Source organism: Panulirus ornatus, chromosome 10 (assembly GCF_036320965.1).
Source record: "Panulirus ornatus isolate Po-2019 chromosome 10, ASM3632096v1, whole genome shotgun sequence".
Taxonomy (NCBI): Eukaryota; Metazoa; Arthropoda; class Malacostraca; order Decapoda; family Palinuridae; genus Panulirus; species Panulirus ornatus.
Window position 1 is genome coordinate 34,402,117 of NC_092233.1, and position 14,890 is coordinate 34,417,006.

Here is a 14,890-nt window from a genome sequence, read left to right on the forward strand (position 1 = left end):
TACACAGCGAACAGGAAATTACAGTTCATAATGCTAGATAATCTAAGTATTTTCAAATCCTCAAAGGAAGAACACCATAATCATGCTACCCAAAGGCTATGATGGTTGAACAGACTCAAGAAACATCATTCCAGCCTGCCTGCTGTGCTTCTACTGGAGTTAAATATCATATAATAAAAACACTTTTTCTCTCTCATTCTCATCTTGTACAATAACTGGGCTACTAAAACAGCTGGTCAGCAAGCTTCAAGAAATAAATGGTAGTCGAGTGTATGAAAAGTGAGTGATTTAGTGACCAAAAGTGATGGATCAGCTTCATGCCATCTTGTGGTAACCAACAGTCTTGTCAACAACTGTCATGATAACCAACCATCTACCATCTCCGACAAACTGTTCTCTCATTTCTTAATTCAGCTCTAGATATATTACCAATAACTTGCACACACAACTCATTCACTCAATGTATATGAAATGTTCCTTACAGTGACAGACTCACTCACTCACTAGCTTTAACCTTTGAGTTTGTCAGAGACATTCTGAGGGGTATTTCTTTATATGATATCCTAAAAACAGGAAGAAATCTTACAAAAACTGGTAATGTACTCAACTAGTGTCCAGAGGCGAATTATACACACAGTAATCTCATTAACAGAAATGGAGACTTGTCCACTTGGTGTGAAATGTGAACTTCTGTTGCTGCTAGTTTCAGTTGTATTGACAGCAAACATATTGATGATTTTGAAAAGTGCCACTGTACTGAGGGTGCTGTTTTACCAAGTATCAGATAAACAAGAGTTTATTGTAACACTTATCAACACTGAAATCAGACCTCATTTAGAACATGCTGTTCTATTCTGGTCACCTAACATGTTCAAAGAAGAAAAACTAAAACAAATTCAGAGATGAGTAATAAAACTATTCCTTTACTCAGTAATAAGCCTCATGAAGATGCTGCAGAGTTGTAGAACACTAAAATAAAGTATCAACAGGCACTGTCAATGAAATAATTGTCAATACCTTCAAAACATATGTAGGTACTTCATTAATGGCTATAATTAGTATATACACCTGCTTTAAGTTTGTTTTTTCTCCTGGAGAATCTCACTGCTGTTAGAGAAACAAACTTTTCCAATCAAGACTTTCCAATGAAATATCTATGGCAGTATCCTTCCTCAATATACATGTTCCTTCTCAGTTTTTCTCACAGGGTTTGTGGGCAGATTGACAACTTCTGCTTCCCTAACCTGTCAGCCACAATTAATATTATGGCATTAGTACACTAATGCTGTCTTCCAGCAGACAACCTCATCATGGACCATAAGGAGTCCTGTTATCTGTCCTTCCCATGTAATCCAACTTATCAACAAAATACATTTTCTCTTCAATTATCTGCAAACTTCCTCAAAGGTAAAATAAACACAGTGAACAGTTACGAACATTCTTACATCATGATTCTGCACAAGGAATCATATTTCATTGTAGATGAAATCTTATGAATAACAATACAGAATATGTCTATCTTACTTATTACCTCTCATTAACCATTATCACCATGCAACTATCATCATCCACATTTTATTTGTAGATGTAAATCTTCAACATCAAATCTAATTATAATTTACTAATGTATACATAGTTTCCATTTCCCCATCTTGAAAAAATAGACACCAATTCAGAAATAGAAAGAAAATCTAGATTCCATAACACTGAATTCTGTCAACAAAGAAATACCATGGACTTATAACAATAAGCTATGGGAAGTAAGTATGAATCTGGGATTAACATTTTTATATCCAAGCATAATCTATCACAAAAAATACAGAATCAAGATAGCACTTTCACAAGTTATTTTTCTTATAATCTATACAATGCCCTACAAACCTGTGAAATAGGTAGATCATACACAGGAGGTACAGCACATTCTCTACCCTCTGGGTAGTCTTCTTCTTTGATAGCCTTGCTATCAGTTATGTTTCGTATATCATGTGGCTGAACAGCTAACATTAAATTAACTGCAGGATAAATGAAGAACACAAATATGACCAAAAGCATAATAATCACACTTGGAAAGGCTAAGGCCCAGTAAGGTTGTGGGATATATGTAAGTCCAAGGGCAGCCAAGTAACTATGAGGTATGATGGCCCACAAAAGATATGTAATAATACCTACCCAACCAAGTAGGTACAGGACAAAGCCATAATAAGAGCGACCTGGGGAGGGTGCAGGGGTATGTTCTCCCATGGTTGTAAATAGATGCTTCAGCTAAGAGCAAAAACTGTTCAAGTGACTTTAACTTTTGGCAAATGCTTCAATGTCATTTAGGTAAAACTTTTCAAACTATTGTGTTATAATTATCTCTGACTTGAGTGTACTTTGAAAAAGAAATTGAGGCTACTCCATGGGAGCTTTCAAATTTTCATTTGCATTTGATCATATTACCCTTGGCAGATAAGCACAACCATCATATCTTTCTCTATACACACACTATGGTAAAAAAGAAACAATAAACAGAATAAAAGAATTCTAGAAATGATAAAAATATTACACTCTTCCATCAATGTATATCAACAAGCAAGATGTCACACACACATTTTTTTGGACTGTTGTGCTGGTGGACCAAATTGATCAATGGTCTTCGATACTAGGTGCAAGAGATCCATGAAGGAAGAAAGTGCTGTCCTCAACTGTCGAACATCTGGTGAACGAATCTCTCTGTAAAAAGCAGGTAGATTAGTCTTGAAATTCTGATACTTCAAATAATCAAGCAAGAAAATTATGGCAAGATGTTGCACGATCTGATATAAAGATTCCAATTTAGTAAAAGCATCTATATTGCTCTCATCTTTTTATCATAACATGAGCCATCAGAATACAACCCATGCCCAGTTGGCTACATGCCACAGGGTGCTTGTACTCCACGTCCCACTTTGACCACCACGTACGTTCTCTGCTAGCATTAAAAATACGAGGAAACATTGTTTGATACTTGCACACTTCTACATTTCTGCTCACTTATTTAAACACTGGCAGTCACCATTATGCTTAAGTATCCAACAAGTACCCCTGTCCCTCGACCCTGCTAAACCTAATAATCTCGCTTTTATTCACAATTATTTTCAACTTACTCTTTCCACACTCTCTTCCATATTAAATTGCAAACTTTTGCAGTTTCTCACTCGAATCTGCCACCAGTGCTGTATCATCAGCAAACTAAAACTGACTCATTTCCCAGATCCTCCCATCCCTCAAAGACTACAAACTCATTCCTATTTCCATGACTCTCCCATTTAGCTCCTTCACCATCCCCCCCATAAACAAATCAAACAACCATAATGACATACCACACCCCTGCCACTGACCAACCTTCACTTGGAACCATTCAATCTCCTCTATTCCTCCAACTCATATGCATGCCTTACACCCTTGATTTTTTAAAAACTTTCACTGCTTCTAGCAGCTTTCCTGCCACACCATACATTCATAAGTTTCCATAAGGCATCTCTGTCAACCCTACCTTAAATGTCACAGACATCCATCTATTTCTCATTTCGCATTCACATTCTTCATACTACAGAGGAAGGGGGGAAATAGGGACCACAGATTGGCAGACTCACTGGTGCAATATTGATCTTTCTACAAACTACAATTCTACAGATTGTACAAAATCTACATGACATCACACTTTACTGAATGTTACAGATTCAATTAAAAATAAAGATATATATTTCACTTTTTCCTCTTTGAAAATATTCCATTTAAAGTTATCTCTGGCTTTTTCTTGTTCTTTATTTACATATTTGGAATGCATCTTTTGAGTCAAACAATCTTGGAAAGGGAGGGAATGACATTCTGACTAATGGTGAAAAGGGTGAATGGGGCAAGAAAGGTTGAGAATTGCTGCTTTATAGCAAACACCTGATCCACACATCTTCCACTTCAGAAATCACACTGCTCCTCCACAATCTGATGCCTTGTACATGCTTGCATTCTCTTAATCACTCCCATCCCCCATATAACTTACCAGATATACTCAGCATACTTATAACTCTATTGTTTGAACACCCACCTTTATCCCCTTGCCTTTATGCAATGGTACTAAACATACATTCTGTCAATCCTCAGGCACTTCATCATGATCCATACATATATTGAAAATCTTTACCAACCAATCAACAACACAGTAACCCCCGTTCTTAATAAATACAACAGCAATACCATCCAATCCAGCTACTGCCACATTTCAACATGCGTAAGGATTTCACTACCTTTTCTCTCTCCACTAACTATTCTCCACGACTCTCTCACTTTGCATACTACCATGACCCAAACATCCCACATCTGCCATCCTAACATTGAAGACAATCAACAGTCCTTCAAAATACTTACTCCACCTCCTCCTCACTTCATCACAACCTGTTACCACTTCACATTTTGCCAACTTCACTAAAGTTCTTATTTGTTCTTTTTTTGCACATAAACCTCCTTTCAAACTCTTATTCTCCCTTTAGTTTACTGATACTTACTCCTCCCAACTTTCATTTGCCCTCTTTTTCAACACTGCACCTTCCTCTTGACCTCTTTCTGCTTGCTCTTATACTTTTACCAATATTTATGCTTCCCCTTAAGTTCTGTCCATATGTCTCTCCTTTCTCTTTCATTAACAACTATACTTCATCTCACACTCACTCACTATCTCTGATGCTCGTTCCCTCTAGGAACTCCCATCAAGGGGGTGGCCACGGCAAAAGAATCTCCACTTATCCCAGTCCTTACATGCCTCCCTCACATACAGCATTCCACGCATTCTTCCACCATTTCTTTCCCTCCAGTATTCTTCCACTCCATTTCTCCATGTCACAGGAGGTCTTTTTCTCACTTTTTCTAAACTATAAGTCTTGTATTCCCTCCACATGCACAAACCACCTCAAAGTAAACATTTCACCCACTCTACCACTTTACAATTTATTCCCTTTGAATTCCCTGCCATACCAAATCTCTTATACACCCCTTCATTTCTTTCTTCATTTCCACAGCTTGGATTCTTGACCTTTGTGATTCATTCCATGTCCATGTTTTGGCTGGATGGGTCAGGATTAGGAAGACTATGCTGTCCCTCAATCCTCTTTTCACTTCCATAATTACACCTCTACCCTTTATTACTCTATTAAGGGGCCTAATGATTCTTCTACCCTGCACTGCTGTCTCCCTAATCTCTCCTTCCATACCACCAAACTTACCCATGACAGCTCCTAAATACTTAAATTTCTCACCTCTTCCAGTCTTTCTTCCCCCACATCCAAAACACAGTTTAGTACACTTGCTTCTTTAACTTTATATGGTTTTGCAAAAATCTATACTTTCACTCTGTTTCCTTTCAAACACCATTACTTTATTTTTACTTGCTTTTGTCTCCAATTTCCTAAGCTTACACATATCACAAAACACACTTACAATCTTCTGCAACTCCTCGTGACCCTCAACAAACAACACAGTATCATCCACAAACTGGCTTGCCAGTAGCCACCATACCTAACTGCCACACTCCATCTCTGCACTCATTTTCTACAGTTTTACTTTCATTTCTCATCACTCCATCCATGTATATATCAAAAAGCCATGGTGACATCACACAGTCCTGCCTCACATCCACATGTACATATCAAAACTTTTGCTCAACTCTTTATCCACTCTTACACAGGCATGCGCTCCTTTACAGAGGGCTTTCACACCATCGACCAGTTGTCCCCCTACCCCATTAAGCATTCCACTTGACTCTCATACACTTTCTCTAGATCCATGAGAGCTGCATACAACCTCTTACCTTTAATCAAATAATTTTCCACCGTCACCTTTATCACAAAAATCTGATCCACACATCCCCTACCTTCCTAAAACCCCCTTGCTCCTTACTAATTCTGCATTCAGTCACACACATCGCTCAACCAATCAACAGTCTTGCATACACTTTTCCTGGTATGATTAACAGACTTATTCCCCTATAACAGTTACATAAATCCCTAGCACTTTTCCAATGAATAAAGAAGCAACAATAACTTTCACCCAAACCTCAGGCACAACCTTCTATTTCCTTGCTAAATTACATGTCAGATACATCCACTCTATCACACTTTCTCTTCCAAACTTCAGCATTTCAGCCACAATCCTATCCACTCCAGGTGCTTTTCCTACCTTCAGCCTCATTAATGCCCTTCTTACCTCCCTTTCTGCTAATGGCCTCTGCACTTGTATCCTCTTCCTTCCATCCCCTATACCCATATATGTAACAACTGCAACCTTACCTTCTCCTACATCTATCAGGTTTCCAAAATACTCTCTCCATTTTCCTTTCACCTTCTCCTTTTGATTCTGCAACTCCCCATCCTTACTTATGACTAACATTTCCACTCCTCCTTCCACACCCTCCTATAACTCGCATTCATCATTTCCATTTTACTCCACACACCTTAACTAAGGATATGGGTTTTCCCAATCCCAGTACATCCTAGCTCAAACTAAAACTAAAACTCAAACTCCCTCCTTTTACTGTTACCACCCATCCTATTTACATTCAGCAGCATCACCCTCAATAACTAACCACTTTTACTTCTCAGCATAACAGGTACACTCCAGTTCTGATTCTTAGCCTTTTGTGCCTCACCCCTGACAGGTCACTGGCTGAGGTCAACTCTAAAAGTCAGCTTTATTATATGCCTAACAATCAATATGTAATCCAACAATGCCCTTTTAAAATCAAGTATTCCTAATCACCAGTACTTTTACAGCACACAGCTCCACAAGCAGTGCATCTCCATTCAAAAAATTTTCCACCAGTTACCTCCTCAATTGCCACATTATTCATCTTCACATTCCAATCACCCATAACTAACACCCATTCTCTTACATCAAAACTACTAACATACTCACTCAGCTGCTCCCAAAACACATGTCTCTAATGATCCTCTTTCCCACACTTCCACATATCCTGCTTATAATCACCTTCTCTCACCACCCATTTTCATTTTTACCCACATCACTTTAGAATTTACTTCCTTACACTCTTTCTCACACTTCCACAATTCCTGCTTCTGAAGTAGTGCCTCTCTTTCCTTACCTCTTGTCCTCTCATTAACTCGACTTTACTCTTAAAACATTTTCAAACCATTCTTCCCCTTTACCTTTGAGCTTTCTTTCACTGAGCCAGAACATTCATGTCTCTTTCCTCAAACATACTATCTTCCTCTCCCCTCTTCTCAACTTGGTTACATATACACACATTTACACACTACAGCCTCAGACTCTGAGGAGGGAAAGAAAATGTTTTTCTGGGCTAAAAAAAAAAAATACCCTAAGCTATCATTATCTGTATATTTTTTATTTATATTTTTTGATAGGTACTAGATTTCCTTGAAAACCTCGGTATAAGGACTAGTTTTTCATGCTGAATACGAATCTGGGGGTTAAAATATTGTTTGGGGGTCATTCAGGCCTGTAAGTAATGATTACATCTCAGGAAGATTGTGTCAATAATCTTTTCATATTTTTGGGAAGCATTACAAAATATTTTGATTTTATTTCAAGTATAAAAAGGGTTTCATTATGTTATATTATAGTTTTAACAGAAAAAGATTTTTGGGCTAAACAACACCACAATCTATCACCTGGAATTTCTGGAATTTTTTGTAAAGAACACAATTTGCTTGAAAACTTAAGTATGAAGACTATTTTTCATACTCAATATGAATCTCCAGTTGAAATATCATTTGGGGATTATTAAGACCAGTAATAATGATTACATTTTACAGAAGATTGTGTCATTATTCATTTCATAATCTATTTTGTATCTGACAGCTATGGCAAACACTGAGATATTTTTCAAGATCATTTCAAGTATAAAAGTGCTTCATTATGTTATACTACCAAAAAAGTCTCAGGTCTAGAAAGTACTCTGTACCTGCAATTTCTTGTATTTTTTGCAGAGTGCTAGATTTGCCAGAAACCCTAGTATAAGGACTATTTTTCATGATGTATACAAATCTGAGGTTGAAATATTGCTTGGGGGTCATCAAGGCCTACAATGGATTATCACATTTTTAGAATATAGCATTGTTATTCATTTCATATATATCAGTTAAGTGTTGGCCAGGGGAAGCATTACAAGATATCTTCTATGCTTATATCAAGTCCTGAAACATTTCATAATCTTATATTGTCATTTCAAAAAAAGTCTTTGGGCTAAATAATACCCTGAACTATCACCAGAAATTCTTGATATTTTTTTTGAAGAGTACTAGAATTGCTGGAAAACCTCAGTATGAGGAATCTGGGGTTTAACTATTGTTTGGTGGTCAGTAAGACCTGTAATCAATGATAACATTTTAAGAAGATTGTGTCATAATTCATTTTGTGTTTATCGGCTATCTGCTGTCTACAGGAAGCATTACAAGATAATTTCCAAGATTATCAAGTACAAAAGCATTTTATCATTATATACCCCTGGGGATAGGAGAGAAAGAATACTTGCCATGCATTCTTCACGTGTCGTAGAATGCGACTAAAGGGGACGGGAGCAGGGGGCTAGAAACCCTCCTCTCCTTGTATTTTAACTTTCTAAAAAGGGGACAGAAGAATGAATCATGCAGGGAGTGCTCATCCTCCTTGAAGGCTCAGATTGGGGTGTCTAAATATGTGTGGATGTAACAAAGATGAGAAAAAAGGAGAGATGTTTGAGGAAAGGAACCTGGATGTTTTGGCTCTCAGTGAAACAAAGCTTAAGGGTAAGGGAAGAGTGGTTTGGGAATGTCTTGGGAGTAAAGTCAAGGGTTAGTGAGAGGACAAGAGCAAGGGAAGGAGTAGCACTACTCCTGAAACAGGAATGGTGGGAGTATGTGATACAGTATAAGAAAGTAAACTCTAGATTGATATGGGTAAAACTGAAAGTGGATGGAGAGAGATGGGTGATTATTGGTGCATATGCACCTGGGCATGAGAAGAAACATCATGAGAGGCAAGTGTTTTGAGAGCAGCTGAGGGAGTGTGTTAGTAGTTTTGATGCAAGAGACTGGGTTATAGTGATGGGTGATTTGAATGCAAAGGTGAGTAATGTGGCAGTTGAGGGAATAAGTGGTGTACATGTGGTGTTCAGTGTTGTAATGGAAATGGTGAAGAACTTGTAGATTTATGTGCTGAAAAAGGACTGGTGATTGGGAATACCTGGTTTAAAAAGAAATATACATAAGTATACATATGTATACATATGTGGGAGCGGGGGGCTGGAAATCCTCCCCTCTCATTTTTTTTTTTTTTTAAATTTTCCAAAAGAAGGAACAGAGAAGGGGGCCATATGAGGATATTCCCTCAAAGGCCCAGTCCTCTGTTCTTAACGCTACCTCGCTAATGCGGGAAATGGCGAATAGTATGAAAAAAAAAAAAAAAAAAAAAAAAAAAAAAAAAAAAAAACATATGTAAGTAGGAGAGATGGCCAGAGAGCGTCATTGGATTATGTGTTAACTGATAGGCGCGTGAAAGAGAGACTTTTGGATGTTAATGTGCTGAGAGGTGCAACTCGAGGGATGTCTGATCATTATCTTGAGGAGGCGAAGGTGAAGATTTGTAGAGGTTTTCAGAAAAGAAGAGAGAATGTTGGGGTGAAGAGAGTGGTGAGAGTAAGTGAGCTTGGGAAGGAGACTTGTGTGAGGAAGTACCAGGAGAGACTGAGTACAGATTGGAAAAAGGTGAGAACAAAGGAGGTAAGGGGAGTGGAGGAGGAATGGGATGTATTTAGGGAAGCAGTGATGGCTAGCGCAAAAGATGCTTGTGGCATGAGAAGCGTGGGAGGCGGGCAGATAAGAAAGGGTAGTGAGTGGTGGGATGAAGAAGTAAGATTATTAGTGAAAGAGAAGAGAGAGCCTTTTGGATGATTTTTGCAGGGAAATAATGCAAATGACTGGGAGATGCATACAAGAAAGAGGCAGGAGGTCAAGAGAAAGGTGCAAGAGGTGAAAAAGAGGGCAAATGAGAGTTGGGGTGAGAGAGCATCATTAAATTTTAGGGAGAATAAAAAGATGTTTTGGAAGGAGGTAAATAAAGTGCACAAGACAAGGGAACAAATGGGAACATCAGTGAAGGGGGCTAATGGGAGATGATAACAAGTAGTGGTGATGTGAGAAGAAGATGGAGTGAGTATTTTGAAGGTTTGTTGAATGTGTTTGATGATAGAGTGGCAGATATAGGGTGTCTTGTTTGAGGTGGTGTGCAAAGTGAGAGGGTGAGGGAGAATGATTTGGTAAACAGAGAAGAGGTAGTAAAAGCATTGCGGGAGATGAAAGCTAGCAAGGCAGCGGGTTTGGATAGTATTGCAGTGGAATTTATTAAAGAAGGAGTTGACTACTGTTGACTGGTTGTTGAGGTTATTTAATGTATGTATGACTCATGGTGAGGTGCCTGAGAATTGGTGGAATGCTTGCATAGTGCCACTGTACAAAGACAAAGGGGATAAAAGTGAGTGCTCAAATTACAGAGGTATAAGTATGTTGAGTATTCCAGGGAAATTATATGGGAGGGTATTGATTAAGAGAGTGAAGGCATGTACAGAGCATCAGACTGGGAAAGAGCAGTGTGGTTTCAGAAGTGGAGAGGACATGTGGATCAGGTGTTTGCTTTGAGGAATGATGTTAGAAATACCTAGAAAAGCAAATGGATTTGTATTTAGCATTTATGGATATGGAGAAGGCATATGATAGAGTTGATAGAGATGCTCTGTGGAAGGTATTACGAATATATGGTGTGGGAGGCAAGTTGTTAGAAGCAGTGAAAAGTTTTTATTAGGGATTTAAGGCATGTGTATGAGTAGGAAGAGAGGAAAGTGATTGGTTCTCAGTGTGTGTGTGTGTGTGATGTCTCCATGGTTGTTTAATTTGTTTATGGATGGGGTTGTTAGAGAGGTGAATGCAAGAGTTTTGGAAAGAGGGGCAAGTATGCAGTCTGTTGTGGATGAGAGAGCTTGGGAAGCGAGTCAGTTGTTGTTTGCTGATATCACAGCGCCGGTGGGTGATTCGGGTGAGAAACTGCAGAAGATGGTGACTGAGTTTGGTAAAGTGTGCGAAAGAAGAAAGCTGAGAGTAAATGTGAATATGAGCAAGGTTATTAGATACAGTAGGGTTGAGGGACAAGTTAACTGGGAGGTAAGTTTGAATGGAGAAAAACTGGAGGAAGTGAAGTGTTTTAGATATCTGGGAGTGGATTTGGCAGCAGATGGAACCATGAAAGCGGAAGTGAATCATAGGGTGGGCGAGGGGCGAAAGTTCTAGGAGTGTTAAAAAATGTGTGGAAGTTGAGAACGTATTCTTGGAAAGCAAAAATGGGTATGTTAGAAGGAATAGTGGTTCCAACAATGCTATATGGTTGCGAGGCGTGGGCTATAGATAGAGTTGTGCAGAGGAGGGTGGATGTGCTGGAAATGAGATGTTTGAGGACAATATGTGGTGTGAGGTGGTTTGATCGAGTAAGTAATAATAGGGTAAGAGAGATGTGTGGTAATAAAAAGAGTGTGGTTGAGAGAGTAGAAGAGGGAGTTTTCAAATGGTTTGCTCACATGGAGAGAATGAATGAGAAAAGATTAACAAAAAGGATATATGTGTCAGAGGTGGAGGGAATGAGGAGAAGTGGGAGACCAAATTGGAGGTGGAGAGATGGAGTGAAAAAGATTTTGAGTGATCGGAGCCTGAACATGCAGGAGGGTGAAAGACGTGCAAGGAATAGAGTGAATTCGAACGATGTGGTATACCAGGGTTGACGTGCAGTCAATGGATTGAACCAGGGCATGTGAAGCATCTGGGGTAAACCATGGAAAGTTTTTTGGGGCCTGGATGTGGAAAGGGAGCTGTGGTTTCGGTACATTATACATGACAGCTAGAGACTGAGTGTGAATGAATGTGGCCTTTGCTGTCTTTTCCTAGCGCTACCTCGCACACATACAGGGGGGAGGGGGTTGTCATTTAATGTGTGGCAGGGTGGCAACAAAAATTAATAAGGGCAGACAGTATGAATTATGTACATCTGTATATATGTATATGTTTCTGTTTGTATATATACGTATATATTGAGATGTATAGATATGTATATGTGCGTGTGTGGACGTGTATGTACATACATGTGTATGTAGGTGGGTTGGGCCATTCTTTTGTCTGTTTCCTTGCGCTACCTCGCCAACGCGGGAGACAGCGACAAAGTATAATATAAATATAATATATATTTTTGTATTTCTAAGTGGTGTACTAGATTTGCTTGAAAACCTAAGTATGAGGACTATTTTTCATGCTGAATATGAATCTGGGGTTAAAATATCATTAAGGAGTCATTAAAGCCTGTAAATAATGAACATGTTTTAAAAAGATTGTGTCAAAGTTCATTTCATCTATCTGGTATCTGTTGGCTAGAGGAAACATGATGAGATATTTTCCAAGATTATCTAAAGTACAGAAGCATTTCATTAGCTGGTGACTGAGTTTGGTAAAGTGTGTAAAAGAAGAAAGCTGAGAGTAAATGTGAATGAGAGCAAGGTTATTAGGTACAGTAGGGTTGAGGGAAAAGTCAATTGGGAGGTAAGTTTGAATGGAGAAAAACTGGAGGAAGTGAAGTGTTTCAGATATCTGGAGGTGGATTTGGCAGCGGATGGAACCATGGAAGCGGAAGTGAATCACAGGGTGAGGGAGGGGGCGGAAGTTCTGGGAGTGTTAAAAAATGTGTGAAAGTCGAGAATGTTATCTTGGAAAACAAAAATGGGTATGTTTGAAGGAAAAATGGTTCCAACAATGATATATGGTTGCGAGGTATGGGTTATACATAGAGTTGTGCAGAGGAGGGTGGATGTGCTGGAAATGATATGTTTGAGGACACTATGTGGTGTGAGGTGGTTTGATCGAGTAAGTAATGAAAGGGTAAGAGAGAGGTGTGGTGGTAAAAAGAGTGTGGTTGAGAGAGCAGAAGAGGGTGTGTTGAAATGGTTTGGTTACATGGAGAGAATGAGTGAGGAAAGATTGACAAAGAGGATACATGTGTCAGAGGTGGAGGGAACGAGAAGTGGGAGACCAAACTGGAGATGGAAAGATGGAGTGAAAAAGATTTTGAATGATCAGGGCCTGAACAGGCAGGAGGGTGAAAAGCGTGCAAGGAATAGAGTGAATTGGAACAATGTGGTATACTGGGGTCAATGTGCTGTCAATGGATTGAATCAGAGCATGTGAAGCGTCTGGGTAAACCATGGAAAGTTTTGTGAGGCCTGGATGTGGAAAGGGAGCTGTGGTTTCGGTATATTATACATAACAGCTAGAGACTGAGTGTGAACGAATGTGGCATATGTGTCTTTTCCTAGCGTTACCTCGCGCATGTGCGGGGGAAGGGGGTTGTCAATTCATGTGTGGCTGGGTGGTGAGGGGAATGAATAAGGGCAGACAGTATGAATTATGTACATGTGTATATATGTATATGTCTGTGTGTGTATATATATGTATATGTTGAGATATATGGGTATGTATATGTGCATGTGTGGACGTGTGTGTATATACACATGTATGTGGGTGGGTTGAGCCTTTCTTTCGTCTGTTTCCTTGCGCTACTTTGCTAATGCGGGAGACAACGACAAAGTAGAATATAATAATAATAACAGTTTTAAACAAAAAAGGTCTTCGGGCTAAAAAACTATCTATATACTGCAGTTTTTGGTATTTTTAGCAGGAACTTTGATTTGCTTGAAAACCTCAGTAGAAGAACTATTTTTCACACTGTACACAGATCTGGGGTTGAAATACTATTTGGGAGTCATTAAGGCCTGTAATCTATGATTCCACATTTCTAAGAAGACTGTGTCATTATGTGTCTTGTATTTATCAGGTATCTGTCAGCCAGAGGAAACATTCTGAGATAATTTTGATGAATATTTCAAGTACAGAAGCCTTTCATTATGTTATAATAGAGTTTCAAAAGATTTTTTGAGCTAAAAATACCCTGAACTATTACGTGAAATTTTTGGTATTTCTTAGAGGGTACTGGATTTGCTTGAAAACCTCAGTATAAGGATCATTTTCCATGCTGAATACAAATCTGGGACTGATTTATTATTTGTTAATCAGTAAAGTCTGTTATACATGATTACATTTTTAAGATCATGTCATCATTCATTTCATATTTATTGGGTATCTGCTGGCTAAGGTTAGCATGAGACATTTTCCAAGAATATTCTAAATACAGAAGCGTTTCATTATCTTATATTGTTAACATTTTGAAAGAAAAAGTTTTTTGGCAAAAAAAAAAATACCCTCAAGTACGTACTATACGCAATTTTTAGTTTCTTCTGAGAAACTGCAGAAGCTGGTGACTGAGTTTGGTAAAGTGTGTGAAAGAAGAAAGTTGAGAGTAAATGTGAATAAGAGTAAGGTTATTAGGTACAGTAGGGTCGAGGGTCAAGTCAACTGGGAGGTAAGTTTGAATGGAGAAAAACTGGAGGAAGTGAAGTGTTTTAGATATCTGGGAGTGGATTTGGCAGCAGATGGAACCATGGAAGTGGAAGTGAATCATAGGGTGGGGGAGGGGGCGAAAATTCTGGGAGCCTTGAAGAATGTGTGGAAGTCGAGAACATTATCTCAGAAAGCAAAAATGGGTATGTTTAAATGAATAGTGATTCCAACAATGTTGTATGGTTGCGAGGTGTGGGCTATGGATACAGTTGTGCAGAGGAGGGTGGATGTGCTGGAAATGAGATGTTTGAGGACAATATGTGGTGTGAGGTGGTTTGATCGAGTAAGTAATAATAGGGTAAGAGAGATGTGTGGTAATAAAAAGAGTGTGGTTGAGAGAGCAGAAGAGGGTGTTTTGAAATAGTTTGGTCACATGGAGA

The 14,890-nt window shown here is 38.8% G+C and overlaps 1 protein-coding gene across 1 annotated transcript in view; it reads right to left on the reverse strand.

The window, feature by feature from the left end:
* Window positions 1–1,424: 1,424 nt before the first annotated feature.
* Tcs6 (Threonyl-carbamoyl synthesis 6) overlaps window positions 1,425–14,890 on the reverse strand; it is a 39,198-nt gene continuing 25,732 nt past the window's right edge. Inside the window, exon 3 of the mRNA XM_071665780.1 lies at window positions 1,425–2,712. Within this exon, the coding sequence (XP_071521881.1) occupies window positions 2,580–2,712 (133 nt within the window). The 3' untranslated portion in view covers window positions 1,425–2,579. The remainder of the gene's footprint in view (window positions 2,713–14,890) is intronic.